At 34.1% G+C, this 12,729-nt stretch overlaps 1 protein-coding gene across 1 annotated transcript in view; it reads left to right on the forward strand.

Moving 5' to 3' along the window:
* Positions 1-12,729, forward strand: part of LOC140448743 (uncharacterized) — a 107,341-nt gene that overhangs the window by 24,920 nt on the left and 69,692 nt on the right. Inside the window, exons 9-10 of the mRNA XM_072541854.1 lie at positions 4,288-4,405; positions 8,975-9,089. Of these exons, the coding sequence (XP_072397955.1) occupies positions 4,288-4,405; positions 8,975-9,089 (233 nt within the window). The remainder of the gene's footprint in view (positions 1-4,287; positions 4,406-8,974; positions 9,090-12,729) is intronic.

The following is a 12,729-nucleotide window of genomic DNA, read 5'->3' on the forward strand; positions in this document are numbered from 1 at the left end:
TATTCCTAATAAGGAAATAGTGCCACCAAAAAATTACCTATAAATGTTTTTCGGAATCTGATGATTCTCAATCTTAAATTTATCGTAGGTTTTGAATAATATTTTATATTAATTTTAACTTAACTAATTTTTTTAATATTAAATTACGTAAAAACTCACTTCTTATCATACCGTCTTATCATATAAAAACCATACAAGAAGATAAATACCACGTAGCATTTAAATTATTTATTACAGATTATTAACCAGTTGAATTAATTTTTTGTTGTTCTTAAAAAGAAAAATACTTAAGTGGTAATCTTTATCAAGATCTCTGGGAAGATAGCCCAGTGATTGCCGGTTTCAGTACGGAGAGAACTCAGCCGCACGCATTATCCTCGTAGACTTAGTACCAACACATATACCCATATCCGCCTGCATCATAGCTAAGATCACTACCTTTTTAAAACGGCGCATCCAAAACGTGTTCTTAACAAACGAATCTTCGGGCACATCTGAAAAACATATTGAAAAACGAGAGGAAAGAAAAAAAGAAGAAAATAAAAAACGATGTTACATACAAATAACCATCTCCAGATTTTATCTCTTCTAGTAATGTTCTCTTCTATTGTTGTTGTTCACTGGCATTAACATTGCATTGAAAAATGCTGTCTTTAACCCCACATGTTTGTCATAAGTCATCCAATGTCTTATTTATTCTATATGTGTATGACCCTAAAAGACCCATGTCCTGTCAGGAATTGGGGTAAAAAATAGTTCGTTCTTTTAAATGTTCAATTTTTCCACGCTTTCACATCAGTAATTATTCTTTGCACCGCGTGTCTTTGTTTTTTCAAATTTCAACATTTCTAACATTTCTAATATTTCTAACATTTCTAACATTTCTAACATTTCTAACATTTCTAATAGTTCTAACATTTTTAACATTTCTAACATTTTTAACATTTCTAACATTTCTAAAATTTTAGCATTTACAACATTTCTAATATTTAAAACATTTCTAACATTTTATTTTTCACCTCGGTCCTCTTATGTGTTTGGTGACCATTCTTATTTCATCCAAAATTTTTCTCTATCTAGCTAGAAAATGAATAGTGAGCACATTCGTTATTACACAGATAAATAACATATAATATCCTAATATTCTAAATTTTGTTTGTAGCTATTATTTTGAATTAATTCTAACATACTTATTTGATCAGTAGTTGTTCTTAGCGGTCTAAACCCTCTCTAGGATTCTGTGATAACTTTGTTTTTATATTTCATTAATCTTTTCCTAATAATTTTTCCTTAAGTTAAGTTTTATAGACTACTTCTAATAGTGCTAAACCTCTATAGTTTTTGCCCTACGTGTTGGCGCCTTTTTTGTAGATCAGACAAATAAGAACGCTATTCCATTGATTCAGCATTTCTTCTTTTTGTGAAACTTTTAATGTTAAGAGGAGTATTCTTTATTGTAGTCTTTCGCCTCTTCCTTAAAAATCTCAGCTGTGATACCACTTTCTCCTGCATTTTTGCTATTTTTTGGAGCTCTTACTATTACTATAAATATATTCAAAGTTGGTTCCTCGCACGTTTCGTTTTCTGTTTCTTACCAATTCTCTTTAATCTATAGTTTCTCTTGTTGGTCTGTATTTAACAGATCTTCGAAGTATTCCGCCCATCTCTTCAATTTTTCTGTAGTTTCCCCTAAAAGTAAACCTTCTTTGTTTCTATAATACTTTGTATTATTATTGCTAGACATTTTTTTCTCTTTGTTTATGTAAGCTCCTTCTATGTTTTTAATTACTTTTCTAGCTGTTATCTTTTCTTCTTTCTGCAATTTCTTATAACCTCTCTGCTTCTAGCCACATAGTTTTGATCGTATTTTGGGTATTTTCTCTGTATTTTGCCGTTTCTTCTTTCCAACGTGTAATATAACATTAACATAATATAAATATCAAAAAACTATAAATCTATTGGAAAACCCAACCAACCATTTTTTTGAACGAAGTAAAACTCCAGAGAGTAAGGTAAACAGGACATGTGCAGAGAGTCCATGACAAACGGCCCATCAAAATGAGATACGCCATAGAGCATAAGCATAGGAGCACACATATATCATAAGTTATTCTTTATATTCTCCTGAACCTGAACCTTATGTTTTCATTTTTATATTGGTGAATTATTTTTTAGGTCCTTCGTAATTATATAGAATTATGTTAAAGTGAGTTTATTACTACTACTATCGGTTTACAGCGTTCTCCGACGCATTCTTACTCCTAACCGCCATTCTTCTTTATTTAACCATAGGCCTGGAGCGATTTCTCTTTCCTCTAGTTCTTTTTCAATTCCCTCTCTTCAGCTTCTTCTCGGCCTTCCTCTTTTTCTTCTTCCTTGTGGTGTCCACGTCAAAATCTGTTTCGGAATCCTGTCATCTGGCATTCCCTGTACATGGCCGTACCATATTAACTGTTTTGTTTTTATGTCATCAACTATTGTATACTTGACTCCCATCATTTCTCGTATTCTCTCAATTGCTATCCGATCTCCTCTTGATTTGCCCGCTGCTCTTCTTCAGAAGTCCATTTCTGTTGTTAGTAACAGTTTCTCTGTCCTTTGTTTCATTGGCCAAACTTCACTGCCATATGTGATTACACTTTTAAGTATGGTGTTGTGTATGAGTTGTTTGTTCGCTTTAGATATTGTTTGGTCCCATAGAATGCCGTTCATCATGGATATATAGCAGCATCGAGTGTCCTATCTTGAGTTATCTTCATATCCAGGTACTTGTATTCATCACAGTGTCTAATTTCTACCCCATCGTCTAATATAATGGACTGCTTTGTCCCTCCAATACACGTGGTGTCAGTTTTCTTAATGTTGACTTCGAGACCCCATTTGTTATATTCTTCTATTAGCTTCCGAGTCATGTAACTCAAGTCGTCACGATCCTGAGCAATCAGTATTTGATCATCAGCGAAACATAAGGTGTACAGTGTAGGCTCGTCATTAAGAGGGATTCCTATGCCATTAAATTTTCTTTTCCACAGCTTGAGTGCTTGTTCCAGATAAATTTTGAAAAGGGTAGGCGAAATACAGCAACCCTGCTTTAGTCCTTTGGTGACCTTAAATCCTTCAGATATCCTTGATCCAGTTTTAATTTTTGCAGTCGTTCCATTATACAGACTTTAAATAAAGTGAGTTTTTTTACTATAAAGATATTTATAATAAGAGATTTATCAGTCAGTCCTAAACCTTAATGTGGTCTTTGTGGACTAGAGACTACAATCGTTTTAAAGGGTGTTTTTTTTAGCGGTATAGAACATTGAAATGAAATAAAACAAAGATGATTTTTATAAATTGACATGGAACAACCACATCATGGTTGTTCAATTGGGAAATAAAAAAGGTAGTAATTATGCCTCTATAGCGGTCACCATTGACTGTAACGTTCTGACCATCATCGTTTTTGAAGAAATACGGTCCAATGATTTCACCAAACCATAAAGCATCTCAAATAGTCAGTTTATCTGGATGATATGTTTTCTTAACAAACATTTGAGAATTATTTTAACTACAAATACAGTAGTTTTGTTTGTTGACGTAGCCATTGAACCGAAAGTGAGCTTCGTTGCTAAACAAAATTCGCTTATGAAAATCGGAATCAACGGCAATCTCCTCGTTTTGGACACACTCAACAAATCTACGAATCTACGCCTTGCAAGTTGATGATGTACCTTCAATTCTTGCATGAGTTGGATTTTGTTAGCACGCAAAGTGAGATCTTTCCGCAAAATTTTCCATAAAGTGGATGGACACATATCCAACTGATGTGCACGATGGTAGATAGACTGATTCAGGTCTTCCTGTATGCTACGCTCTACAGCAGCAACAACTTCTGTACGACATGGCTGTGGATGCATATTATCATCTAGAGTAAACGTGATGCAAAAATGTTGCATGAATAATCGAATTACTTGCTCTGATGAATTATTACGTTGACCATAAAATGGACGTAGTGCGCGATACGTATTTCGAACAGAACCACAATTTTTAAAATAAATTTGTACAATTTGAAGCGTTAGTCAGGCGTCAAGTCTATTCATGCTGAAATGCCAAACCCAACTAACATAAATTACTTGACAGCTGTCAAAATGGCCGACAGTTAAAAAAGTGTTACCAACTTACATTTCTATACCTCTAAAAAAAACACCCTTTATAAGTTAGGCATGACCATTTAGCTAAGTCTTAGTTAAATCTAGGAGTTGTGTCTCAATAGGTTCTCTAATCTCTATTTATTTGCAGTACACTAGTGATGAAGTTTTTTGCCGATCCATAATACGTCAAGCGGAAGGTGCCTCCCAATATGTACCTGTATACATGTATGAGCTTTCATGGTTACCAAATGGCAGTACTGATTTAGGTAAGTTAACAAAGTAAAACGGAGGGTTTTTTTTTATTTTTAAAATAATAAATACCTTTCACAAAACAAGAAACAAGTCGTGTGTCAGATAAAATAAGTATGTTGTATAGAAAAGGTACAGTATTGCTCTCTGTAATACTTCCACCTCCGAAGTCACGTGTTCTTATAGGACTTATTAAATAAAGGTAAATATAATTCTCGTACATACTGTCTCTTTTCATTGGAGAAAACTTGATGGAGCATTGTATTTTCGTATATAGATAGCGACATTGTTTTGTTGACCATAGAAATTAAGATTTATTACAATCCCACGTCTAGAATATATTTATTATAATGCTCTAAAACTAATATTTTGGTTATTTTTTAGCCTTAATAGCAATACAAATAAATAAGTAAGTAAATAAGTAATATGCTTTATTGTCACTGAAAAATGTACAAATTTTATGGAAAAAGCTTATAACAATAAGACAAGAAAGAAGAAAAAAAATCAGAATAAGAATCGTTTGTACTTTTAAATAAAAAAAAAAACAATAAAATTCTTTCAAACTTAAACATAAAAAATACTACAATGTAAAGAACCTACAAACTTCGTAAAATGTACCTAACAAAAAATAAAAATACAGATTACTCCTCATATTTTGAAGTAGGGCTGGTGTAATGCTTGCAGAGAAATAAAGTATTTTTGCCCTTAATTCGACTAGGTTTGTGGCCCTTTCAAACTGATGCCTATAAATGTTTTCTTTGAGAAAACCCCAAAAAAAGAAATCGTTAGGCGCCAAGTCACAGAATATAGTCGGCCATTTAATTGTACCACGTGTATTTATTAGTGGATCAGAATATGTTTGATTGAGGTCAATAGTTGCTCTAGAGTTGTGAGCCGAACACCCATCCTGTTGGAAATAAATCTCCTGAAAATTAACGGGAAGGCGTCGAACTGCCAAAATGATCTTATTCTGTAAAAGTTGTAAATATTTGGGCCCGTTTAGGTTTTCATCGATAACAAATGGACCGACAATATGGTCGCCTAGCATCCCAGTCCAAACATTTAACTTTTGCGGATGCTGCGTTCGCACTGCAACACTGAGGTGCTTATTTTTCCGAGAATAATACCTTGCAACGAATGGATTGTGTTTTTTATGTAATGAAAATGAAGATGCGTCAGAAAATAAAATATTTTTTAAAAAGTGTACATTTTTATTCTATTTATCTAATATAATGTCACAAAACTCCATTCGTCTAAAGTTATCTTCCGAAAACAGTTCTTGTGTTGGTTGTATCTTAAAACAGTGATACCCATTCCTTTTGAGAACTCGCTGGACAGTTCGGGCATTCACGTTAACTTCCCTAGCAATTTGTATACTATTGTAGGGTTCACTAGCTTCCACAAAAGCACAAATATCAATATCCCTGTTTTGACGCTCCTCATCAATAGGTCTAACACGTGGTTTATTACCTTCATGACAATTTTTACAACTGTTTACACATCCTGAAGTTTGAAAATGTTTAATGGTATTTTTAACTATTGTAACACTTGGTGGGGGTCTATTTTCGAAGGCAACAATAAATAAATCAATTACTTCGCGTATCGAATGACCCTGAAAGTACCATGTTACAAGTTGCACATTTTTTTTGGACGTTATGCAACGGAATAGGCATTTTATTAATTATTTGTTTATTCTTTTAGAATTTCGTTTGAAATTTTTAATGTCAATGTGAAAATTACGACAATTTGTACCTACTGTGAAATGAATATAGAGGTGGAAACGTTTAACATGTCACAGTGATTGCCATTGGGTTGTATGGTCATTAAAACAATGTCGTGATCTGTATAATATCATAGGAGAGAAAATTTTGTCGGCAATATTTTCGACTAGTATGAAAGTTTGTTGCCTGGTAATTTTCGCGAATTAAACTTTCACAGTTAAATCACGAGACGTAAGTCGATTGATTTTGTCAAAATTTCATAAACGAAAATTGCCAAAAGGCAACAAACTTGAATAAAACCAGAAGAAAATTTTGCCGGTAAATAATTTTCTCTCGAATGATATTCGACTAGACTATTCTACGAGACAATTAATACACCATATTACAACGAAACATAATCTTTATTTATTTGTTAACAATATTAAATGTACAATTATTATAAGCTATAGTGGTTTGCCCATTATTTTCTGCCAAAGCATGATTTTGTGTATTATTGACCTGTAGCATTTGGGAACTCAAACGTCCAGCTTCATTTGTTGTTCTGAGATTTTCGATCAACTTCTGGTGGTAACTGGAATCCAGCAGCAGATATGGTTTTAGAGAGCTTGCATTTGAATGCCCGGTTAATTTAATTAACTCCTGTTTAGAAACACCTTGCTTGAACAAGGCTGACATAGCTGAAGACCGATGAGAATGGTTTATTATTTTATGTTTTTTTCTTTGTGTCTATTCCAATTTTTTCAGCTGACATTTTTGTCCACTTAGATACGGTGTTGATTCCAAGTGGGCAGTTTTTGAACCAAGATCTATCCTTCCAGTTGGAGTGAACGGTAAGAACGAGTCTGTCTGATAAAATTTTGGTCCCCTTTTTTCCATTAATTAAAAACATAATCCAACTGGGTATAAATTTTCGTTTGATAAATTTCTTACCAGCCATTTGCGGCTTGCCAAACTTTTCGTACCGCCTTGATTTGTTTTGGAAAAAATGCTGTTGTATTCAATTCGGCTCGTAAATTCTCCCATAACATTAAATTCCTTCTGGAAAAATTGAATCTTGCAGTTTACGGCCTCAATGCCTTTTCAAGCAAGTTCAAATGAGCAAAGGTAAAAAAACTGTTTTTGTGCTCGATCGGGGGTTTCCTCGTCGCAGCTTTGGATGATTTTTAATAGTTCTTCGATGGATAATGCTTTTGAACTGAGTTTTCTTTTTTCTTAAACACTTTGAAGCTGCCTCCGCTTGGTATCTTTGGCCAATCCTGCACATTTGAAAAATATATCTGTGAAAGGGTCGATTTTTATGCCGTATTCCGTAAAATAATATTCTGGTACCATTTTTACTGTAGTATTATACATTAACTTTACAGTCTTCGCCATTGCCTTTTTTCATTTTGAAATCATAATTCTCGAGAATTTTTGCCAGTTTCGTTAGTACATCTTTCAAGTGTAAAACTTTTCACCCGTAGGAACTCCGAAAATTGGGTCCAAATAGAGCTTTTGGACCTCTGAAACCAATTTTTTGATTTCTTTACCTGACTGGCAACCAAATCTTGATTTTTCGTCTGAATTCATTACATCTGTCCAAAAATTAATTACGCCTCAATGACGTTTGTCAAACTGACAACAATAGAATTACCAGACACCTTCGTGATGGATCTGTCATAATTCTGTCGCTGAGAAATCACGGGCGGGAAGGAGTTTTTTCTGCAGCCGTCCCGGAAATAAAACTTTCGGTATGATTTATTAAATTGAAAGTACCATTTTACACAACTATTGAGACTATTGGGACGAAAGTAGCTACTATTGGGACTAATTTTTTCACTTTCGGGACGATTTTTTGTAGCTAGGTAACGGCTGTGACAGTAACACCAAGTTTGTATTTAATTATGACAACGCTTGTCATTTAAGATTCGTGTGTTTTCGTCCAGTTTTTCGTTTTTCAATTACAAGAAATGAAAATCGGCAGTGAAAGTGAAGTCGAAATGATTCCAGATGAGATTAGGGAAACTGCTAAAGCCGCTGTTTATGAATTATTGCCGGTAAAGTCAAGAAAAAGTACGACCTGACACACCGCATCGTAGATTATTTGTATATTACAAAAATTGAAGGTGTACTATCAATACAACCTATTGGTATTCACACTTTTGGAAAAATCTAGCTCAGCCACTCCACTGGCTGATAGTGGTGGTACTATAACCAACTTGAAAGACACGGAGGATGGAAATCAACCAATGTAGTAGAGGGATACGATTGAACATGGCCGCAACCAAGTTATTATCTCAAAAAAAAATAGTAAAAGTACTGACACGTGTAACACTAATTTCAATACTGCCACTTTTGCTAATATTTCTAACAATATCAATGTAAATAATTGTTATAATTGTGTTATTAATATTTATAAGTAGATTTTTCTAATGTTGAATTCACGAGAGTAACTTTAAAAGTTCATAAGTAAAGTTTATCCATATATTCTCTTTAACATACAAAATGGCTGCAGAAAAAATATTGTACGTAACGTATGACGATCCAAAAGTAATTTTACGAGACTCACAAGACTCCAGGACTCGCCTACGGCTCGCCCTGGAAACTTCCTACTCGTCTCGTAAAATATCACTTTCGGAACAGTTATGTAAATTACTATTGTCAGTAGGAAACGTAGCGTTGCTATGACGTTTTATCAGTTAAAAATAGTCTAGTGAAATAGTCACTAAAATATCCACAAACCATTGACAGATAGAATTAATTAGTAGGTTAATAGTTTGAGAGTGGTATAAAATCACGTGAAAACAATATATGAATAGGAATATTTACACCCAAATACTCTTAACGTTATTATTTAATTTGATTAATATTCCTACTATTTTTTAGGAGTTCCACATGCAGCAGATTTGTGGTATTTCTTTGGTGGACAAGATTCCCCCAATAATAATTATAACCTTCGAAAACCTATGCTGAAGTGGTGGACCAACTTTATTAAGTATGGGTGAGTATTACGTTTCAAAAGAGAACCATTTTTAAGATTTTCCTTCTCTCCTTACGGCCCGGCAATGGCGTCATTTGTTATAGATCCTGAGTATCCACTAAAGCCTTTAACACAAAAACTTTAATATGGGACAATTAATGTAAACAAATAGACCAGAGCATATACTTTAGCAGAATAAGCAAAGCATGGAGAACAATAAAAATTTTAAAAACGAATAGACAGGACACAGTTCATGTTAGCCTAATAAAGCTAAAACATTGAAAAGATTTTATTATCAAAATCTATTGACTGGAGATCGTCCACAATTGAAGATAATGACCAATCTTTCTAGTCAGAGAAATATTTTATAGAAAAAAACCTAACTTAAACTTAACACCAACTGAACTAAAAAAAGTCCTAATAACAATGAAAAATGAACTAGCTTCTGGATCTACGGGTCTCCCCATTGAACTTTTAAGGTATGGACTAGACTTGCTACTGCAACTTCTCGCTTTTTTGTTTAATTGCTTTTTAAGAGGTGAAGAACTGCCACACGAATGGAAAACAGGCTTTGTATTAAACATCCATAAAAAAGGTGACAAAAGAAAGAGCTGCAACTATAGGGGTTTAGGTGTAACAAACTTTGTTTCTAGACTTCATGTCAAGATTAAGGAAAAAATAAAGAACCAAGCTACGGAAGAGGTGGAGCAAAGTGGATTCAGTGCAGGAAAGTATTATACTGACAACTTGTTTTGTCTAAAAACAGCTAAATAGGCAAAAACAGGTAATGTTAAGATCGGAAAAAAGTTTTCTAAAGAATTGCCAAAGACTAAAGGAATAGTACAAGGTTGCGTAATGACTTCAACCTTGTTTATTTAAATTCAGCATTACGACGATGGAGACGCACTTGTTACAATATGGGTGTCGTGAACTGTTTTCTTTCTACAACAAGTAGAGAGCCAGACGTTGAAACTGGCTAAGTATGAACACTTGAATTAAATAATCCTTTGTCAAAACAATTTCAATTTCAAAAAGTCGAACTTGTAATAAGAAAAGTTTGATGGGTTTGTGTAATGAGTATGTTGCACTTTTTCAAAATACTTTGTTACAGAGACGTATTTAACTAAGATTAATTTTGTTCTTATTTTTTTGCTATAAATAAAGAAGTGCCCAAGATGTGATGCCATTATACAATGCTAAAAATCTGAGATGACTGTCACACTCGAGACACGAGAAGAGAATGCTGAAATGTCTCTTTAATTCAATAATATATAGAAAAGAGCAAAGCTGTCAATTCCATCGGTTTCAACGTTTTTTAACGAATTTTAACGTATTTTCACAAAGTGGGTTATTTCTTTTAGGAATAAGCCATTATTTGCGATACATTTAACAAGAAAATCAATAATATAAAACAATAAAGATGAAAGATTTATTGTTTTATATTATGAAAATAATATGAATATTAACTTCCTTAAGAGCCCAGAAAACAATAAACGTTACTGACCCACTTCATTACGTAGACATTAAGATACCTGTGTTTTATGAATTTGCAAGCGATTTAGATACTAGGAATAAACATTTTATGACCAGGTGTGGTGAAAAAATGAAACCTTTTTGCTAATTTTTATATTGAGTTGAGGAATGTTAGAGTGAAAGAATAAATGATTTTTATGGTATGTTAGGACTGTAATAATTGGTATATCTACAGATTATGACTAACTTTTCACGTTGCACTCTGTTAACGACATTGCACTGCACTGCACTGCACTGCAACAGGCTCAAACTAAATATTGTCCGACAAGCAAAAAAGATGAAAAACTGAGTCAACCCACGAAAACCCTTATAGAACTAAGGCGACAAATGAAAGGAGATAACACTACAAGCAAAGAAGCGACAAATCAAATAAATAAGACGATCACAAAGGCAATAAGAAAAGACATAAGAAACTACAATGTAGAAAAAACAAAACAGGCAATAGAGCAAAATAAGAACATGAAAGTTTTGAAGAGGAGCGTACAAACGGGGAAAATAGAAATTAACAAACTGAGAAACAAAACTGGAGAAGAAACAACGAACAGAGATGAAATATTAAGAATAGTCGAAGAGTTCTACACAGAGTTATATAGATCAAGGAAAAAAGATAACAATACGGAACCTCCAATTACACTAAAAACTGGGGTATTAAACCAAGGATCAGATTTAATGCCCGATATAACAAAATCAGAAATCAAAGAAGCCCTGAAGAAAATGAAAAATAATCGAACCCCGGGAGAAGACGGAATAGTATCAGAAGCACTAAAAATTGGAGGGGATGTATTACTTGAAAAAATTAAACAACTTTTTAATATCTGCCTTCACGGCGCCAATATTCCAATAGACTAGAACAACGCTACTATGATTCTATTACACAAAGCAGGAGACAAAGGAAATTTAGAGAATTACAGATCGATTAGTCTCCTCAGCCATATATATAAGTTGTTTACGCGAATACTAGTTAAAAGAATGGAAAGAAAATTAGAGACTTATCAACCAAGGGAACAGGCAGGATTCCGAAAAAGTTACGGAACAAATGATCATTTACAAAGTATAAAAACCCTAATAGAGAAAGCAGTGGAATACAATAAACCTCTAGTTCTAATATTTATCGATTTTCACAAAGCCTTTGACACAGTTGAGCTAAGCAAAATATTACAGGCGCTTAAAGAATGCAGGCTAGATTATAGATATACTAAATTATTATACAAAATATACCTGCAGGCAACAACTACTGTCAGATTACATACTAACAGTAATCGCATAAAAATAGAACGGGGGGTTAGACAAGGAGACCCAATGTCACCTAAACTTTTTAATACGGTGCTAGAACATGCTTTTAAGAATTTGGATTGGATGACAATGGGAATAAAAATAGATGGAGAATATCTAAACAACTTACGTTTAGCCGATGATATACTTATAATAGCTGAAGATCTAGGTATGGCAGAAAGATGGTACAGGAACTCGTTGTGGCTACAGAAAGTGTAGGTTTAAATATAAATATCTCGAAAACAAAAATCATGACCAATTTGGTACCCAACCAGAACATCAGTATTGGTGGGAAAGAAATAGAACTCGTAGATAGATATAAATACCTGGGACATGAAATTATGATTGGCAGGGATAACCAGACTCATGAACTGAAGAGAAGAATCGGCCTTGGGTGGGCAGCATTTGGAAAACTGAGAGAAACTTTTAAAAGTGAGCTGCCCACATGCCTAAAGAGAAAGGTATTTGATCAGTGCGTCCTCCCAGTCTTGGCGTACGGAGCAGAAACAATTACCTTAACAAAAGCAGCAGCTACCAAACTGAGAGTCACGCAGAGAAGAATGGAGCGGTCCATGTTAGGAATAACTCTGCGAGACAGAATAACCAACGAAGACATCAGGAGAAGAACCGGAGTGACTGACATCATCGGGAAGATAGCCAGATTAAAATGAAGATGGGCAGGACACATAGCCAGAATCACAGATGAGCGATGGACAAAGAGGTTATTGGAATGGAGGCCAAGGGAAGACAAGAGAAGCGTCGGTCGACCACCTACAAGATGGACTGACGATTTAAGAAGACTCAATAAAAACTGGATGAGAGCGGCGCAAGATAGACGGGGTTGGAAACACGAGGA

The sequence above is a fragment of the Diabrotica undecimpunctata genome, chromosome 8 (genome assembly GCF_040954645.1).
Source record: "Diabrotica undecimpunctata isolate CICGRU chromosome 8, icDiaUnde3, whole genome shotgun sequence".
Lineage (NCBI taxonomy): Eukaryota > Metazoa > Arthropoda > Insecta > Coleoptera > Chrysomelidae > Diabrotica > Diabrotica undecimpunctata.